Genomic DNA, 21,386 nt, shown 5'->3' with positions numbered 1-21,386 from the left:
AATGAATAAAAAATTAACACAAACGCGGTAGAGTGGCTCCCCAGCTGTGATCCGGTTCCCATCATTCACTTGAGGGAGCCGTTCAAAAGAACCGGCTCGTTCAAAAGAACCGGCTCTTTCACGAACGACACAACTTTAATTTAGAGCGTGTTGGCACTAGGGCCGACTTCAGGCAACTCCACAGGCCGACAAGGATTGTCCTTAGTATAAAAACCCTTTATTAATCCATTGGCATTGATAAAACTGAGACTGGTTTCAACCCGCACTGGGTCTTCATCAGGGCGTGATGAAGACCCAGTGCGGGTTGAAACCGGTTGGCCGTTTTATCTCTGTAACAATGTCCATGGATTAATAAAGGGTTTTTATACTAAGGACAATCCTTGTCGGCGTGTGGAGTTGCCTGAAGTCGGCCCTAGTGCCAACACGCTTTGGACTTTGTAAGTGTTGAATTAACATTGCAACTTTAACTGTCAATTCTGCAGGTCAAGACGTTGAGGTTTGGCAACACCAGACTACAAAGCGGATTCCAAAAAAGTTGTGACACTTTGTAATTTGTGAATAAAATCAAAATTCTGGCATTTTCAAAACATTCAATATGTTAACAAGGTAGAACATTATGCACAGACAACATATCAGTTGTTAAAGTCAAGCAGAATTATTGTTTTGAGGAATGTGATCATTTAAAATTTCACCCTGGCAACAAATCCCAAAAAAGTTGGGACAGGGCCAATAAAATGCTTTTTATATTGGATAAGACTAAACACAACACAAGGGATGAGACTGAACAGTTAGATACTTTGACTGATGGCATAATTTTATTCAAAAATTTGATATTTTGATGTGCGAGACATGATTTCAGCAGCTCAACTGATAGGTGTGTTCTTCAACTTGTTTACCTTTTTGTTATGCTTAATATGTGGCATATCCTGACTGCAAGAAAACAATTTTGTGACCTGTTTACTCTAAGGATGAACCACACTGTTGGAACATAGTAGAGATTGAAATTTGCCACCTTTATGGGGCAATATCTAAAGGCGGTGCTCCAAAATATAATGCCTTGGTAGCTATGTTTGCTGTTTAAAGTCTGTATGTATCATTCAACATTCATTTTAATGCTCTACATGAGTAAGAAGACCCTAACCAAGTTACCTCTGCACCCCCTTACCATCATATATGCTGTCTTTCAGACTGACCACTAAATCAAGCTGAAGTATTCATTTTCTATATAACCTGGAGGGTGCATGACTCCATAATTTTCAAAATGGATTAAATATTTACCATTCTGTAATCAGAGGACAGTTTCACATGTGTCCTAGGTCCATAGAATGAGCTTTTCCGCACTTTTTAACACTGTTTAATGTCTGCATCATGTGCATTAATCAAGTGTTGTGTTTATGGTCATTTTTTCGAGAGCTGTCATTGTTGGAGTGTCATAGTTTGCTTATTGACCACGAGTATGTCATGATCTCATAACTCGTGCAATGATTACACAGAACTCTATATTACGGAAGTAGGCCTTATATGCCTGCAATTTTGATAATTCAATCTTTCTGTGTAATAGATAAGTAATTAGTCCCTCAAAATCTTTGCCGCTGAGTGCCATAGCCTCTATGTGATGGTATTTTATTTGTGCATTCATGTTGGCAGTCAATATAGTTCCTTTTAAAATATTCTTCCTTGTGTAATTTTTAGAATTATCCAACTATTACAACATGTTTTGGCCCTGTCCCAACTTTTTTGAGATTTGTTGCATGGGCCAAATTTTAAATGATCACATAATTACCTCAAAACAATAATTCTGCTCAACTTTAACAACTGATATGTTGTCTGTACATAATGCTCTACCTTATTAACATATTAGATGTTTTAAAAATGCCAGCATTTTGATTTTATTCACAAAATACAAAGTGTCCCAACTTTTTTGGAATCCGCTTTGTACTACTATAAAGGCAAACTGGAACAACAGTGAAAACTGGAACTCAGAAAATGCCTGTGATGTTGTCACAGTTTCCTGTGAAACATGTTGCAACATTTTAAGCCAATTTGTCAATTTGTCAACTGAACATAGTGCTGACAAAATAAGAAGTTGCTTGCATTACAGTACATGGAATGATGTGATCTGGATCCGATGGTTAGAACCCGTTAGGACATGATGTTATACATTTTCTGTTACCAGAATGGCAATGAAAAGTCGAAGTGCATTCCTAAAGGTAGTTCACTTTTCAATGACACTTCTCCACTGGTGAACCGGCGTGCATTTTGGGGCTGCAAGGATTATCCAGAGTTGAAAGCTTTGCCATTACAACATAAAATGCTCCTCTGACAGACATGTAACACAGCTAACGTGCCTACTTTCGCTAACGGGGTGTGATGACACGTTCTCTCAAAAGACATCTGATTGATTTTGCCCTCTGGTGATCATACTTATTCCCAAATGTACAAAAAATAGCATGTGGTGCATCATGTTAATGCCTAGATGGACTACTCGCCTGGGTGTCGGGATCCAGGTTGAAGTCTGGCATAAGGTCACTTCCCTGATCCTAGAAAGACTGCAAGGTCAAAACATCATCTCCTGCCAATGGATAATTAAAAAGCAGGAAAGAACATCAGAAAAAAACGTTTAATTTACATAAAAAACAACCCTCATTTCTCTCTCTTCAACCTCCCTTCCTACCATAATCTTCACTTCCCTATCAATAGGCGCAACGGCTCTTAAAATATATTTAGAGGTTGAGCTGTTGTATACCTTCACTGTGCCCATACAGAAAAGATATAGGCCTATATGTAACACAAAATGTTTCATGTAACAATACATTTCTTTTAAGATACAAACTAAAAGTGGCGTATCCATTCTTCATATTCCCCACAGAGGCACAAAGGTACACATACACATTCCATTTACCGTAACATAGTGTACATTAGGTGTCACCAACGTTGTGCCCGCGGGCGCCAGGTAGCCTTCCAGGAGCTTCTGAGGAGCCCACCAAGAATGTTAATAAACAGTGACGACTACCAGATTTTAGTCTCGGTTAATGCTTTTCTTGATTTAAATATGAGATTATTTATTCTTTATAACCTATAAGCAAATTATGATTCAATAATAGTGTGATTTGAGAATGATACCAAGACATCAGTAGAAGATTTTGAACAAAAGAAGCCCTTGTGTAGACCTCAGTAGCCCTTGGTGGCCCTCAGACCCAGAAAGGTTGGGGACCCCTGGTGTACATTGTGCATGCAAGGTGTATGAGTGCTTACCAAGGCAAATACTACAAAAGTGTAATTTCTTGTGTAACATTTTGTAAAATCTGTAGGGGCTTGTTTCTTTATATAGCCTGTCTTTTTGGTATGGATATGATCATGAAGAAAGCAATTAAAAGAATCAGAAGCATGCTCTCTTTCACTTCTAGAGAACTCTTGCACATTCACATTCTGACATTGATACATACCGCAGTCTTGAACTCTGTTGCTTCTCACGCCCACACACATAATGCAACCTTGCAGAGTCAGCCTGAAACAATGTCACCTCCGGGACAGAGATTTTTGCATTTTGTGAGAGGTGGTGCGCTGCCTGCCAAACCTTGTGGTTTCTATTGATTTAGACACACCTGCATGTCCTAGAATGGCATGCACGAGGCGCCTCTCATGTGTTTGCCAATAGCCTACTCTGCTCCACACGAGAAGAACCGCGTGTGTTGCCAAGCCAAGGCCAAGTCACTTTGACATAGTTTATGTGAGTGCCACTCTCAACAATGGAGCCGGATATCAGGATCTGGTGGCTCTCAGAGTAGTTTACTGATCTGTCAATGGGATGGAATTTTGGTTTTTGCTCCGGTTTAATGAATTCTCTTTCAAATGCATAGAGATGGGTGTAAAATATACACAGCATATAAATTTTAATTGTACAAAATACATTAATTGCTGCTTTATAGATACTGAGCAAATGTACATACAACTAGAAATGATGGACTCAGAGAGTGCAGGCCTCCGCCAAAGAAGCTGATTTGACTGTTACACCCTCATTTTTTTCATTCAAGTCTTTCTGCCTTGTTTTTGTGGAGTTAGAAACTGGAATGTCAAAATTCACAATGGTAAGGAATCTTTTTTAAAAATTCACGGTGAAATGGCAGCCAATGTACTACATGGTGTGCCCACACATCTGTTGAATACCAGGATACTCCTCCCTGCTACATCGCCTTCCACTCACTCAGCCAAGTGTGTCGACCCATGCCAGGCCTGACCTGTTGACCACCCAACACGAACTAACAACCCATAGCAACACGCCGCCTTGCCCGTGTGTGCTACCCCTTTCATTTCGTGTGGAGACACAGACACATAGCAGCCTTGGAGCAGACACAGGATTAATAGGTAGGCAGGTTGGGAATGAGCGGGTGCGGTTTAGTGAAAATTAGCTAGCGTGCTGTGGTTGACATGATGAGCGGGAGGATGGGTTTTGGGGGTAGGATGCATTTCATTTCAACGCCGGTGAAAAGGTCGCTTTCGTTCTTTCGTTCATTCTCTCTTTCATACCTTTACCTCCCCACCTCTTTCTCTCTCTCTCTCTCTCTCCCTCTAAAAATAGATGGCACAAACATGACCTATGATTGAGGAGGGAGCTTTCAGGTAGGAGCTTTCAGGTGGGGTTGAGTCGGGAGGCAGACGGGACGGGACCCTGCACCTGCATCTACTCTACCTCTATTCTACCTCCTCTCCTCCTCCCTTCTTCTCTCCTCTCCTCCTTCTCTCCCTCTCCCTCCCTCCCTCCCCTCCGCTGATCATCTATTTAAAGATGAGTCAGTGCTTCAGAACACAGCAAAGAGGTGAGCACACCTGAGCAGAAAAAACAGTGCAAGGTGGAAGAACGAGAGAGAGGTAAACCTGAGAGATTCTGAGAAGAGATACTGGAGAAGAATTCCAAACTGCGAGACACTAAGAAGAAATAGTTGGGAACGAGTTCTAACTGCAAGACTTCAAAGATATTTTAGAAGAATTTTAGAAAAGACCTCAACTTTCAACTTCTCAGCTGTTCACAGAAGAACAAGACACAGAAGAGCAAACAAGTGACTGAAGAAGATCAAGTCTACTGAATGAGCACTAAAGTGTCACACTGTCACTTCTTCAATTCGCTAGAACCGCCACCTCAACCCGTTTGACAACACCGCTGGAGCGACACATTTTCAACATGTGTACTTCTAACCAGAGTCCAGCATCCTGCTACCAAGCCATCCAAGCAGGGGCCAGGCATTGCCCCAACCCCAGCTCCCTGGCACCGATGGTGGCAACGGTGGGTGACCTGCACAAGCCCTGGTCCTCCTCACCATCACCACCACCACCATCACCATCACCACCACAGCCCCAGCAGCGTCCCCGCGCCCGGCGCCGCGTCCTCTACCCGCCCTTCGCCCGCCCGATGATGCCCAAGGAGCGGCCGGACGTGGCCCGGCGCTGGCTCATGCTCCTGTCCGCCCTGCTCTTCCTCCAGATCTACACGGAGGAAGGAGGCGCCTGCTGCACGTGCCCCATCAGCTGGGACCCCCTGCAGGCGGGGGACGGGGTGAACGCAGCGACCCACTGCATGGCCCCCATGATGATGAGCTCCGGCGGCGGCGGCGGACCCACCCCCCACTTGCCGGAGTGCGAGGCCCCCAGGGGAGAGCTGCAGCTGGGCAGGGAGGGCTGGGAGAGCTGTGGGGCCTCTGGAGAGATGATGGAGGTGGAGGTGGAGCAGTGCAGTGAACTGTGCGTAAGCCTTCCCGCCCGCGTGCAGAGCCTTGTGGCCTGAGTGACCTCACTCGCTAGCTAGCTCGCGCAAACCGACTGGGCTGACTGGAAGAGCCGATTCACAGAGCTTTCGGTAAAAGCTGGGGCCCCTCGCTCTGTCTGCCTGTCTGCCTGCACGCCTCCCTGCCTGCCTGTCGGCGGTTGGATGGCCGGTATGTTTATTCTGCACACAGCCGACGAAAAGAGGAGGAGGAGGAGGATTAGGAATGGGATGGGGGAGGAGGGAGGAGGAGGAAGCGGCGGAAGGGAGGAACGTGGGAGGACTGACTGAGGGAGTGCGGTAAAGAAAAGAAAAGAAAAGAAAACAGGTCGACGTTTCCAGCGCTATCCAGCAGCATCCAGCGTCAGCCGGCCAACCAACCAGCCGCAGCTGTGCTCTCTGCCTCTGCTGAGTTGCTCAGTTGCTCCGAAGCCGCCCAGCCGCTGCAGCCCGTTTCCAGCACAAGCCTCGTAACCCGATCCCCCGTTTGACGTCAGCGGGGCTGGGTGAAAAGGAAAGTGCTCGTGTATGAGTGACTGGGTGTGTGTGTGTGCATACGTACACGTGTGTGTGTGTGTGTGTGTGTGTGTGTGTGTGTGTGTGTGTGTGTGTGTGTGTGTGTGTGTGTGTGTGTGTGTGTGTGTGGAGTGCTGGAAGGCACGTCTGGAGCACAGCACAGCACAGCGCAGCGCAGGAAAGGCGGAGAAAAGACTCAGACACGACACGACTCGACACGACACACAAACTCTTGCATTACACCCCCCCCCCCCCCCATCCTATCCTATTCCCAACTCCTTTCTCCCAACCAGCCGTCATCATCTGAATGAGTGACTCACTGAAAGAGAAAACACTGGAGCAGAGGAACCCTGTGAGCACTGTGAGCAGAGAAGGGGGGGGGGGAGAGACGTCACCACCAGTCTGCAGCAAGACTGACTCGGCATTATGCACCTCATGTCACTGTCTGACTGCACGTCTCAAACGCTCCCCTGGATGTGTAATACAGTCGTGGGGTGAAATAGTCATATATGTGTGGGTGTATGTGTCTACTGTACGACGTATATAATTTAGCCTGTACTTATGTGCCTGTGCCTGTGCCTGTGTGTTTCATGTTTTGATATCTACACACGTATTATACTGTGTATAGGTATATGACACATGTATTTTTCATGTTCTGACAAGAGTGATGACCTAAAGGAATTACAAGTGAACTCACAGTGTAGTACAGTCAGACTGTTTAGGCATGTGTGTAAACAGATTCTTTAAGTATATAGAGATATCTCTACTCTCTCTGGTGTAAATGTGAGTGTGTGTGTTTGGTGTTTCGATATCTATATTTGGAGAGAGTTGGCACAATGACTAGAAGAGAGAGGAGACCCTACTGTATGAGTCAGATCATAGTGTAATGCAGTAAGGGCAGAGGGTCATGCTGCAGGTGTGAGTGAGAGTGTGAGTGTGAGTGCGTCTGTGTCTGCCCGTGTCTGTTGTTTGTTGTTTTTGATATCTATATTTGGAGTTGGGGAGTTGGCACGAAGAGAAGAGGGGAGACCCAATGATTTCGATGACTCAGTTTGCCAGATGCTTCCCCTGATATTTTTTTATGAATGGAGGTTTCCCCCTCACTGTGTTTGTTTTTATTCTGTCTGTCTTACGACAGCATACGTCTGTCCGTCTGTTTGTTAAAAAAAAGTTGTGATGTGCATGGAAAATGCTACCAACGCAAGCGAAAAATTGTATATAATGACCAACTTTTTCACTCTTGACTCACTTCAAACCACAATAAATTAAGGTCACTTCATTTCATTCTGTGTGTAAGAGTTGTTAATAAAGAGTTGTTAAAAACACATCAAATGATTCAGATATGTAGGCCTACCTGTCAGACAAACTGAAATACAAGTCTGTGCTCAATGGATTCTAGTATCATTTATTCACTTGATATTCACATTTGTATGCAGAAACAATTTACATGAAACAAAGGTTAGTATATCGAAATGAAGCAACCAATGAAATAAATTAAACCATCAGTAGCCTCTTATTGCAGCAGGGGTCGCCGTCGACCCTATTCACTTGCTGAAAATGCTTAACTACATCATAACAACATTGCCATGACATTACAGAAAGCCATAGTGCTGCGCTAAGGTTAAATAAACAACATATCCACATTTATCAAAAAAGAGCCTTGACACAGAGAGATAGAGATACAGAGAGAGAGAAGGATAGAGATAATGAATCTAAATAAACAGAACTGCTTTGGCAACACAAGATTGACAGAAGGTTGGCAAGGAAGTTTTATGAGAACTGGAGTAGACAGACAACTATGCAAGAGGGAACGGTGAAGTGTGAAGCAATCACACTACACACCCACACCCACGTACGCACACACACACACACACATACACGAACGCACGAACGCACACCCTATTTCTCGATCTCTTTCTCCCACACTCTCTCTTAAGCACGCACGCTCGCATGCATGCGCGGGCACACACAAACAGAAACACATACACGTGCACACACACACACACGCACAGTCACACACATAAACACACATGTGTGCGTGCGTGCGTGTGCGTGTGTGTTTATGTGTGTGACTGTGCGTGTGTGTGTGTGTGTGTGCACATGTGTGTGTTTCTATTTGTGTGTGTGCCCGCGCGCACGCACACACACACACACACACACACACACACACACACACACACACACAGACACACACACACACACACACACACACACACACACACACACACACACACACACACACACACAAAGATACACACACACACACACACACACACACACACACACACACACACACACACACACACACACACACACGCACACACACACACACACACAGGTATGGCTTCAGGAAGTATTCTTCACACTTCTAGCTCTAGATTTTTCCCATTTCAGTGAGAGAGCTTGAGGTTGACTTTGTAATGTCTGGAATGCATGTCCGGTATCACACCAGTGTCCCTGACAGATGATTTGGTGGTGAGCATACACAGTCACACCTTCCAAGCCATGAGCTCACAGTCTGCTCTGGTCTGTCTTACTGTATTGCACGAGCATTACAGTAAACGCTACAGTTTGCTATTATAATTCAACACTATTCTAAGCAGAGGTTTTTTTCCCCCACTAAAAATAGCCCTTTAAAAATCGGAGTCGTCTTCGATTCAGGGTTATCTTATATTCAGATACACATGGTCATTTCATACAGTGTTAAACTCAACACTTTCTGTGAGAGAGTTGACTTTTACAGTATTCTATAGCTTATATTACAGTATGGTGTTGGCCCTACCGTGGCTCTAAGGGCTTCCGCACACCGGCTCCGACAAATTGTTGAGCACTGCTCAGCTAAAATTCGATTCCATTGTTTTCAATAGAACCACGCACACTGGCGCCGATGTCCGCGGACATTTGCCGATGTCGGATAGCAATTACAGACAAGTTCTATTTTGTCGGCGCCGGCCATTGACTATCAATGCAATGTTCTTGTGAAATTGGGTTTGGGGGTCCGAATTCTGTCGGAAGCAAAAGTGCGCCGCACTCAGTGCTGTCAGAGCCAGTGTGCGGCGGCCTAACGCATGGCTGGGGAACCTTATTTATTCGAGGGGCCACTTCAAATTCCTACAAGGGTCATAAAAGTCCTCGGAGGGCCGTACTATGAACACAAATCAGGATTTCCCCAAGCAATTTAGGCCCACATTGAAGGTAGACACCTTTAAAACAGTCCCCACATTATCTAGGTCCCCTGATTATAACTTAATTGCATTGGAAATGTAATTTCTAAGATTCCTTTACAAAATATGTCATATTTCATGCAAAGTTGCATAACATTACAATGATATCGGGGGCCGGATAAAACGGCCTCAAGGGCCGCAAACGGCCCTCTAGACATGGGTTCCCCACCCCTGCTCTGGCGGCGCCCTCGGCTGCTACGCTGGCGACCCGGGATCTATTCCGGCCCATGTCCTTTGCAGAACCTTCCCTATACATATGAACGGCCATCCGGGTACTTTGCTGGTGAATGTGCTTTACGCCCCTTTTTGGGGGAAAACAAATCGAATGTCTCATTAACTTACATGCTACATCGGCTAGCCTAAATAAACACAGTCCATGCTTCAGCCATGGCTGATTGGCTATATTATTTGAACATCTGGCAATACAACACATTTTCAGCATTTTGAGCGTGAACAATGCCTGCAGGTCTTTGTCTTTCGTTTATTCTTTCCCAACACCACCAATTGACTTGCATTGGCTTTCCCCCAAATGTTTTTCCCCAAAAAAGGGTGCAACGCACATGGCATACGTCACGTCTTTCATGCGGAGCTTTTCATTTTATGGCCGCAGCCGATATAAGAACTGCGGACCATGTTTAGCCTACCTAGCCACCTGATGAAGTAGCCTGCATCCGGGTCAGACTAGTGAGTTGCAACAGTGTGACACCTCTGAAAACACTGGTCAGTGAAAGACTGTGTGGTCCGATGATCTTCTCTGTGCCTTGGTTTGATTGACGAGACCTTTGTGATGAAGTGTGTAGCGTTTTTGAGGTTGTTTATAGCGGGGAAACATCAGAAAATAATATTTACAAATTGGCCCCGCCGTGATGCATTGGCTGCGTTATTCGCCAAAAAGTTTAAAATAAGCTAACTCCATAATGGCGCGGCATTTCCCGGAATGGCTCATCATTAGACACATTTTGGGGCATGGGAAATCGATGGTGAAACTTTCATTTTACGCCGGAACTATCCTTTAATTCAACACTCAAAGAGTTGGAATTCCATGCTGTGATGTCATGGTCTGATGTGGTCTGTCTGTAGTGTGTCGCGTGAGGGCTGGAGAAGTGAGGTAGCAGTGGGTACGTAGCTTCTCTCCCTATCTGCTTTTAAGGTCATCATCTGCAGGCGGTGAGGGTCTGGTTTCGAGGACTTCAAAGCACCCATTACAACACCCATACACACAGCACTGCTGGCGTGTTGATGTGTTGTGATGTTTGACACCACGTCATGCACAGGTGTAAACTACTACTACCACTCATCACCTCTCTTCACTCAGCGCTTGGGGTGTCATGTTGTTGGGAATTAGAGACGTCACACACCATCGCGCACGCGCACTCACACACACAGATAGATACACCTGCAAAACATCAGCAAAGCACACACACTCGCACACCTGCCTTACATCTCCCCGACGCACGCTTAGTGTGTCATGTTGTTGGGAATCAGAGAAACACAAGCGCATGCGCGTACACACACACACAGATGGATGTGTTGTACACCTGCAAAACATAAGCAGACGCACGCACACACACACACACACACACACACACACACACACACACACACACACCTGCATTACATATTCCCAACGCACGTACACACACCTTTACACAGAACACCTGCTCACTGTGTTTCCCAAATGATTGTGACATCTCTTGCTCATACACCCTTCTTGCTCATTCACAGCAAGGCGTACATGGCGGTAAAAGGCAAAGTGAGACTGCCTGAAGCATTATTAAGCGCTCTTATCTCAACTACCTGTTTGTCATACAGGTGTAGTGCACACTCACTTGTAGCTCACTGATGAGAATTTAATGAGTATATATACTACCGTACACATAACGTTACGTGGCATTGTTTTTGTTGTTGGTTTACTTGGCGACGTGTTGATTACTATTCGCACACGCATTTCGTTCTTTAGGTTTCACACTTGCGTGTTTACCTGCTTGTAGTAGTTGTCAGGGGACAATGTTACCATATAAGGGGACAGTGAGTGGTGAAAATATCTGCTGCAATATTTACTGGTGTCACTCAGAAGGAACTTGTGACATCTCTGGAAGTTGGTAATCAAAACAAGGTCCACGCTGGAAGCTGTAGGTATGGAAAACTTTTGACATGGACAAGATGTACGACAGTTACTTAGAAAGGCCTTCGACGAAGGCCAAAGCCCAGCCTGACCCTATATATAAACATGGTTTGCTTATTATTGCATATTTGATTAACAGTTCATGTAACAAGTATCTCTCTTTCTTTATCAAAGTTGATGAAACAAAGACATATTTTTAGCCCTTTATCTATCCCTGTCTCGGCCCTTTGTTCCTCTATCACAGTTGATGAAACAAAGTGCATATTGAGGTTGTTCCCTGTCACACTCTCTGATTGTCCTGTCCAAGTAAATGCTTGAATGGCCAACAAAGATCTTAAAAAATGTGTCTGGGATCAATCTTTTTCACGCTGATTATTCACTGGAGATGCACCACAGGAGAACACAGTGTTCTTCAAATAATTTGGTCTGAGTTCCGTATTGGGCCTCAATCAGCATTTTCTCAAGAACACAGAGTGAAATTGAGAGACTGACAGATATGGACTGGGGACGGAAAGACAAATGTTTCATCAACTATGATAGAGGGAAAAAAGGGCAAAGACAGTGACGATAAAGGGCTAAAAGTATGTCTTTGATTCACTTTGATAAAGAGAGGATTTTGTTACATGACTTTAGGCCGGACTCGAACCTGGGTCCCTGGCGCAACAGTATGGCTCTTTACCTGCTTGAGCCACGACCGTGACAAATGAATAACATCTTCTTTATACGAAATGACTGAAACTAAATGTATAAAAAAGAGGAAGTTGAGGGTGCGACCCATAATTCTTTTCAAGCCAATTCTCAACTCAACATAAGCGTTGAGAGATAAGAAAAACACTTTCTTATCATTCATCTTGCAGTCAAGTGTTCGCTATGTATTCTTCCATAGATAATAGATAATCATGGAAACTGCTTTTTTCTGACGTATTCGAGGGTTTTCTATTCCCACACAACATTTACGTAAATGTCAAACCTGTTAACAACAATACGTCTGTCCTCCTGCCCTTTTCGTTTGAAATGCATTCTATCTGAGTGTGTGTGTGTGAGTGTGTGTGTGTGGTGTGTGTGTGTGTGTGTGTGTGTGTGTGTGTGTGTGTGTGTGTGTGTGAGTGTGTGTGTGTGGTGTGTGAACTTTTAAGACTATACAATGTTCCTTTTGTTAAGAAGTTAAGAAATCCTACGCTTGAAGGAAATCCAACAGAGAAAAAACCATGCATCTAACAATGACTACTGTTGACATGCCGGTCTTACACCCATTGTTTAAACAAAGGTTAAACATATCCCCATGAAAAAGGAAACACCTTAGGTCTACTTATCTGACGACAAAGGTATTTACCTAAGTGCTTCTAAAAATAGTGGCATTCTACTAAACTGGGGAAAGATCACAGAGCTTTGCTGATGTAGATCAGAGCAAACTATGTCTTTTGTCGATGCTATTATTATCTCACCGTGTACGCAAATGAATGGCCAGGTATGTTGCCACAGATGTAAACAAATGCTCTTGCTTGCCGTCTGAGATTTTTCGCTCATGTATTTGAATTGCAGTATATATTAACACTTCTTCCTACTATCGTGTGTGTGTGTGTGTGTGTGTGTGTGTGTGTGTGTGTGTGTGTGTGTGTGTGTGTGTGTGCGTGCGTGCGTGCGTGTGTGCATGTATGAGTGTATTTACGTTCACACATGTTAATGTGTGTTTGTTTGTATGCATGTTTTGTGTTTGTTTGTGTGTGTCTGCTCTGTATGTCTATGACAGCACCAAGTGTCCCCTTGTTCCCTGTCATGAAGCCTTTTTTCTCTGAGATCGCCCCCTGTCTGTGGCCCCTGGTACGGTCGCAGGTCCCTGACAATCCGCACGTAGCCCCCCGACCGGTGCCAACCAGCAACCAATTGAGAGATGGCACTTGATTGGGGAATTATGTCACAACAATGACCCACATCTCAGCCGGCGCTGGAGCCCAGTCTGGATAATGATCACACCACACTGCTGCCTGTCGCTACCAATTCTGCTCATGGCGGCCTGTGAGCTTTTGTGGGCCTTTTGCTTTGTGTGTGTGTGTGTGTGTGTGTGTGTGTGTGTGTGTGTGTGTGTGTGTGTGTGTGTGTGTGTGTGTGTGTGTGTGTGTGTGTGCGTGTGCGTGTCTTTGTCTTTGTGTGTGTGTAGCTTTTGAGGGCAGGGCTGGTGTCAGCTTTATCTGGCCCCAGGATAAAGTTATCTGAAAGGGCCCTACATGAGTACCCCATACAATAGATATATGTAATGAGGACTCAGTTCTGGGCCTGAGACTCTCTCCCCCTGTCAGCTTCTGCGTCATTTGCCCCCATAACTCACCCTAGTGTTGCTGTGTTACTGCCTCCCTGTGCCAGGGCTTTTGTGTGGAGTGGACAGTGTTTGACTGCTCTCTTCTGAGAAAGAACACTGACTGCTAATTTTTGGCAACGTGATCAAATCCCTTCGCTGCATCCGCTTAGTTTCATATGTATCAAAACGCAAAATAACACGTGCACACCATGATGTCATAAAGTAGTAGAACGTGCATGGCCAAAACACTGGGAGGACGGCCATGTTTTGAGCGAACAGAATTTGACCCTTCCGAGAGAGAACCGCCTAATATAATCTGCTGCTAACCTAGTAAACAGCCATGGTCAAGTTGTTAAGGAGATGGACTGAAGATCAGAGGGTTGCCGGTTCGAATTCAACCCTACCAATCCCTCCCATACTCCAAGGCTGATGTGCCCTTGAGCAAGGCACCTAATCCCATACTTCTCCAGGGACTGGAACCAATACCTTATCAATAATATTGAGTCCCTTTAGATTAAAAAAAGTGTCAGCCAAGTGTAATGCTACGTAATGTAATAGTAAACTACAGATGGAAACCCACGGCAGAAAAAACAGTCTGACTTGCCAGTAAACTGCAACGTTAATTGCAGTGACAAACCAAAAATGTGTGAGCAGTGGCACCATAAAATCATGTGCAAAGCTCTTATGAATCCTAACTACAAGTCAGTTGAAAAAGATCTTTTTCATGCTGTACCATACCAATATTGCATGCATGTAGTATATGTCATGCTGTGTATTAAGCCAAGTTCACTCCTTTACACATATCCCCAAAAACACACAAAGCCATTATATAAAAACCCTGGCTGTAGAAATAATTAGCGAAAGGATACTTCTACTTTCTAGTTTCATTTTTTATCTTATCATTTATTTTCATTTTATTTCATTATTACTTCTTTATATTGTTGCTAAATGAACTGTTAAATACATTGAGCTAGATGTCTTGTATGAAATGTGTTCATGAATTCAGTTAGGCCTATTATTCAGCTATAAAATGTCAGGAACAAAGCAGCATGCTGGCACAGGGTGCAGCCGTGTGTCTGCAATTTCTCATGAACACTTTTCAGACATAAGCGAAACTTGTGCAACAAGTGACTTGGCACACCTGAGGCCACCTGCACTGCAGTGTGTGTGTGTGTGTGTGTGTGTGTGTGTGTGTGTGTGTGTGTGTGTGTGTGTGTATGTGTGTGTCTGTGTAATCAATCAAAATGCCAGTGCAGAGCACTCACACTGCAAGCTAGACATTGCTGTTGCAAGCAAGGCTGGCAGTGAGGGCAGGCTTGCTCGCAGGCAAAGCAAGGCACTCTCCTTTTTTGGCCTTCGTCCCAGACCTCAGAGTTCCCAGGCACCACCTGAGGCGTTGCCTTAAAACTCACATACTTTCTCACAGCACACCGAACTGCACAAGCTACATACTTGCCCGGAGGAGGGGGGGGACACGGGTTGGTGTGGTGGTGGGTGGGGGAGACCTTTTTGTTTTTAAGTCCTACTTTTTAAAAAATGCAGTCGGTCTGCTGTAGGTCTTCTTAAGCGATGCCCTTTTGAAGTACAGTAATTTTGGAGGGATGACACACCGGCAGTGCATGTAGTCACATCCTAAACTAAACACTGCACACCTCGAGCTGGCATCCGAGACAGACGCGGCCCGGCTGGCTAGCGTTTTCACACCCCGGTGGCCTTTCTCTCTCTCAGCAGAGACCAGACATGAAACGGGACATGTGTGTGTGTCTGTGAGGGTGTGTGTGTGTGTGTGTGTGTGTGTGTGTGTGTGTGTGTGTGTGTGTGTGTGTCTGTGTGGGTGTGTCTGTGTGTGTGTGTGTGTGTGTGTGTGTGTGTGTGTGTGTGTGTGTGTGTGTGGCCTTTCTCTCTCTCAGCAGAGACCAGACATGAAACGGGACGTGTGTGTGTGTGTGTGTGTGTCTGTGTGGGTGTGTCTGTGTGTGTGTGTGTGTGTGTGTGTGTGTGTGTGTGTGTGTGTGTGTGTGTGTGTGTGTGTGTGTGGCCTTTCTCTCTCTCAACGGAGACCAGACATGATGGGTGGGGAGAGGAGAGGAGAGGAGAGGAGAGGAGATGAGATGAGAGGAGAGGAGAGGAGGGGAGAGGAAGAGGAGAGCAGAGGAGAGGAGAGCAGACAGACAAAGAGACAGACATGAGAAACTGCCTGGTTGTGTCTGACTCTGACTGGACAAACCCAGTCACTCAAACACACACACAGACACACACACACACACACACACACAGACACAGACACAGACACACAGACACAGACACAGACACAGACACACACACACACACACACACACACACACACACACACACACACACACACTTGCCAGGAAGAGACCGTCCTGGCACTGAAGGGAAAGACAGAGCCCTTTTAGTGGAGGTTGTGTGTGCGTATGCGTGCAGGCATGCATGCACGTACGTGTGTACATGTGCGTGTGCATGCGTGTGTGTGTGTGTGTGTGTGTGTGTGTGTGTGTGCACGTATGTGTGTGTGTGCATCTGCATCTGTGCATCCAAACAACAATGAACACACAAACTCTATACTGTATACACAGAGGCAATTCTAGGGTTAGGAGGGGCCCCAAGCAAAAAGGAATGAACATTTGAAACAAAATTGCTACTACTGTAGCAAAGTGCAAGCTGTTATTCACCATATAGGGGCTTGGAGGCCCCAAGCAGCTGACTGCATAGCCTGTTACAAGATGCGCCTCTGCATATACAATCCACCGCAGTCCAGGAAAACTCCAAAAACACAATTGTGCATTAGGTGTGTGGGCTGGTTATTTATGTTGGAGCCAGCAGCAGTTAGTTCCCATTAAATACACTAATGCCGTTCTCCTGAAAAACATTCAGTCACCGAGCATTAGGAAACCTGCATCTGCAGCTGGATGACCACATCTGTGAAACGAATGACCTGAGTGACTCGCCTGAACTCCACAAAGGGAAGCAATAAAACCTAACAATTACAGTACACTGAGTTGAATGAACAGTTGAAGGCCGTTAATTTTACAACTTAACTCCCTTTCTCATTTCAGTAATGTTTACGGTAACTGAGAAAAAAGGTGATGCAGAAATGGACTGACTCAACATGAACAATGTCTGGATAATTTAGGTTACGTTTTTAAGCATGTTTGTTGAGAGGGAAATTTAACCCATCCACGCTCATAAATCAAGTCAGGGCATTTGGAATGACCATGGATGCATTTTATGTATTTTTGCAATAGCTTTTTATTGTCTTTATTTGTAAAATAATTGTATAAAATAAGAATCGCATGCAGTCAGAACATTTAATATCAACTGATTTCGTCTAACTTTAGGCCTACTCCTATTTTCACTCTGTCTCGAATTTCACCAAAATAGTCAGGAGGGGTTGCTTTTGTTTTTTTAGGCAGACCGTTCTTAAATCTATTTTCTACCAATAGGTAGGCCGATGTAACTTTTAGATACATTATTTTCTATCTTTGAGGGTGAGTTGTTCTTATTTCAATGGCAGTGCGACAAGATTTCAACCTCAATTTCAGAGGAAACAGATGTATCAAAATGTGCCTTTCCACGTTTGTGCAACAGCGCTAGGTCATAAAAAGGGAGTGGCCTTTGCCTGTCCATGGGCGTCTCTTAAAAAGCAAAAAACTACAACCTACGAATAGGCTATATAAACCTGCCGTGCCTCTGGATGTTAGAGAAGTCACTCGACTTAACAAGACAACACAAGAGGAGAACTGAACAACAAGAGCAAGATCATGTACATGAGATCAAACAGCGTTGTATTGTCTTTACCGACAAATAACTTTTTCCAGGATAGTTTTCCTATGGCCGCCGCGATGCCGCGGAGCAAAGAGCCCGAGATTTTTACCTTCGAGCAGGCTCCCGTGGAGGCTGCCCACAGACCCGCTGCAGTTCCCCGCCAGAGGAGGAAGAACACCCGGGTCATGTACCCCTCGCACGTCCGCAAATACCTTCCACCAACCGAGAAGAGCCCCGCCAAGCGCTGGCTGGTGATCCTGTGCCTTGTGGTGTTCCTGCAGATCTGGACCGAGGATGGTGTCGTTGACTCGCCGACCGATAGCGCAGTCAAGGAGTCGTGCGAAGAGACACCTTTCGCTCAGTACCAGGTCCTGGCGTTCCAGTCGGCAGAGGGATTGGTGGAGGAGCAGGCTCGCCCATTGTCGGATGAGACAGAGCAAGAGCAAGAAGAACAGACCTCCGAGAACCAAGTGCTCAACACCACCTGTCTGAGCTGCACCGAGGAGATCAAGTGCCCGCCAGAGCCCAGCACGAGCAACGGCTACGTCGTCGCCCTGCTCTACCCAGTTTACCACAGTCGGCTGGGGAGCGAGGACTGAATTAAACTGAACTTGAACTATCTCAGAGTCGACACACCAGTCGACTGAAAACTACAAACTACAGCACTGCCTCACCTGCTGGACACGCCAAGGTGACAAGTGAAGAAGACTCGGGCTCGCCGGTGAAGGCGCAGAGCGCAGAGAGCACAAGACGCATATTGATGGCACTGACCGGAGTGTATCAGAATTACAGATACGCACAAATGAAGGGACTCTGAAGGGTCTGGTGGCTTATTGCTGACCATGTCTCTGGGATGACACTTGAATGGCTTATAGATAAATACTTGAATATTACTTTGAAGGTAGAAATGACAGTTGACTACAAACCCAAGCCTTACAAGTAGACCTACTTATTGCATAACTCTTGAAACCTGCTTGATGATGTCATGTTTGACGTTTGTGTGTGTAATAGCCTACTACTACCTAACTGACAGAACTTGAATTATTAATTTCTTACTAATATTGTTGTCATATTTGTTTTGTTCCTGTGAAAAGATGTTTAGTTATTTATTTAATATTTTATTTATTTAATATTTTGATTGTATTTATTTGTGAGCACTTGATGTTGAGCTCCTATATGATGAATTAAATATTTGAAACGTGAACTTAATTTTGGTCTCTGAGTTTTATATTGACATGCATTGTATAGCAAACAAAGATTTGCTATGGTCATTTATGTTCAAAATAGCATTCAAAGTAGCCTATTTCAAAGGCAACAATCACAGCGTTGATTCAGACATAGGCCTAATTCAGGACATCCTCTCCTGGTTAGTAGGTTAAATAGCTATGATAAATATCGCTAAACGTCAAAATATCCACCTGTGATTTAGACATAATTTATGGCTCAGAGCCATTTAGGTTATAAGCAACTCCAGGAATTCATGAAGCAAAAGGAAAAACTTAGAAAGTGTGACATAATAATAGATATGATATTTTGAAATGGAATAAGAAATCAACTCTTTGCAGATGATGCCAAGAATGCCATGCAGTGCAGGAACTAAAGTGCGCATCTATGCGGAAGTTTAGTGGCACAGGGATGCTTATAGGGGGAATGCCCCTCATATTCACCGAGTTCCAGTAGCCTACAAATGTGCAGGAAGTCAAGTGAGTTGTAATGTGCATCTGGAGAAAGTGTAGAGTGTGACATTGTCAAGGACAATCCTGTCCATGGCACCGGCCAATTGTCCAAAATGTCACTTAACCCGTTAAGACACATCGTTGTAAATTTGCTATTACCAGAATGACAATGACCAAGTCGTAGTGCATTACTAAAGGCCCTCTGTTATGTCAGTATTGTAGTACAGTTAACCTTTCAATGACTATTACAGCATGACACTGGAGGTACGGCGTGCATTAAGGGGCTACTGTTGGTGAACTTTCAGTTTGGCTAGTAGAGAAGACCAACTTACTACTCACTTTGACCCATTAGTGAGTGTGTGTTCTATAGATTCACATCTACTAGCCATTTTGGCTGGTGATGAAAAAAGTGAATTCAGAGCCACACTCAGTACCCAGTACAGCCAGTGGCTCTGATATCTGCTTATGATACAAATGAAACAAAGTTCTCAGGAAACAAAGTTCTGCCTGTGGAAGGCTTTGAGGTTCTCTGAAAAAAAAAACTATTAGTAAGACATGATTAAAACATTCTACATTATTTACTAATGCCGCACATACATTCACCCTAATGTGAAAAAATGAAACTCTAGATTGGGGAACAAACTCTCTCAAAAGGTTGATATACTGTACTTTGAAATGTGAGAGGTGCATAAAGTCTGTTTACTTGTGATAACCCTCCACTATAGACCTTTAACTTTAACTCAACACAAGACTATGGAGGTACACCACCCACTGAGGTCACGCCGTCTAAGCTGGCAGCCATCCCGTCAAATTTAAAATGTTATTTTGGATGAAAGGTCCTCTGTGTATTTTTTTTGCAGTTTACTTCCAGAATTTATGCTGCCCATTCACAAATGTTACCTTTTTCAGGAATACTTACCACCACGATCATCAAAATCATCAAGTAGGCCTATTTAATTATGATTGGGAAAATTGCATTTTTCACACATGAAACATTAATCACATTACGTATGTGTTAGGCTGAGTATACTAATGACTAATGACTTTGTTATTACTTAATTTGACGTAATGGCATGATTGTTGCTTCATATAATGTAATGTAACACCACATACAGCAATGTCACCTTCACTCCAACCAGTGGTGTAGTCTACGTAGAACGCAGGTATACGCAGTATACCCACTTCAAATTTTCAGGGGTTTCAGTATACCCACTTAAAATGGATTGATCCACTATTTTCAATAGCACAAATATATACAGTATATCCACTTCAAAAAATGCTTGAATATACAGTATACCCTCCACAAAAAAGTAGACTACACCACTGACTCCAACGAGCAACACAGAATGGGATGCAGGACCGGCGCTGCATAGGCAGACGCCCAAACGTCTTGGGGGCGACAAGTCCCACAGAATTAAAACATTACACGAAACAAAGCATTACGTTTTATATTGACAATTATCAATTATTAATGATTACATATGTAGGTAGTAGATCAACTGTGCTCGATCAGATGTATGACACTATGTTTACACATGCCAGCCAATCTCTAATCAGTCTAATCTGGTAGACATATTGTTAAATATAAAACGTTATTTTTTGGATGAAAGGTGCTCTGTGTACATTTTTCACATTCTGTAATATCCATCACACTACAATCCGTCTGAAGCGCTATGACGTCATGTATCACATTACGTATGTGTTATTGGCAATGAGTATACTAATGACTAATGACTTTATTATTACTGCAATGCCATGATTGTTGCTTCATGTAATCATTGTCATGTAACGGCTTGATTATAACTGAACTCAATGGAAGGAAATAGTCATCAATTATAGCCCACACCACATACAGCAATGTCACCTTCACTCCAACGAGCAACACAGAACGGGATCTTTTGGGTCACTCGCTAGGTTTGTTATGCACACACTGTGTGTGTGTGTGTGTGTGTGTGTGTGTGTGTGTGTGTGTGTGTGTGTGTGTGTGTGTGTGTGTGTGTGTGTG

At 44.3% G+C, this 21,386-nt stretch overlaps 1 protein-coding gene across 1 annotated transcript; it reads left to right on the top strand.

The window, feature by feature from the left end:
- Window positions 1-17,625: 17,625 nt before the first annotated feature.
- On the top strand, window positions 17,626-18,931 carry ier3 (immediate early response 3). The gene has a single exon (XM_063194384.1). It carries the CDS (start codon window positions 17,702-17,704, stop codon window positions 18,302-18,304), a length of 603 nt encoding a protein of 200 aa, XP_063050454.1. The 5' UTR covers window positions 17,626-17,701; the 3' UTR covers window positions 18,305-18,931.
- Window positions 18,932-21,386: the final 2,455 nt, after the last annotated feature.

Source organism: Engraulis encrasicolus, chromosome 3 (assembly GCF_034702125.1).
Source record: "Engraulis encrasicolus isolate BLACKSEA-1 chromosome 3, IST_EnEncr_1.0, whole genome shotgun sequence".
In the NCBI taxonomy this organism is placed as follows: Eukaryota; Metazoa; Chordata; class Actinopteri; order Clupeiformes; family Engraulidae; genus Engraulis; species Engraulis encrasicolus.
Note: the sequence above shows the minus strand (reverse complement) of the source record. Positions and strands in the feature narration are given on the sequence as shown.

Excerpts from the sequence above, each read along its gene's own strand:
- ier3 (XM_063194384.1), top strand. The coding sequence starts at position 17,702 with ATGTACATGAGATCAAACAGCGTTGTATTGTCTTTACCGACAAATAAC.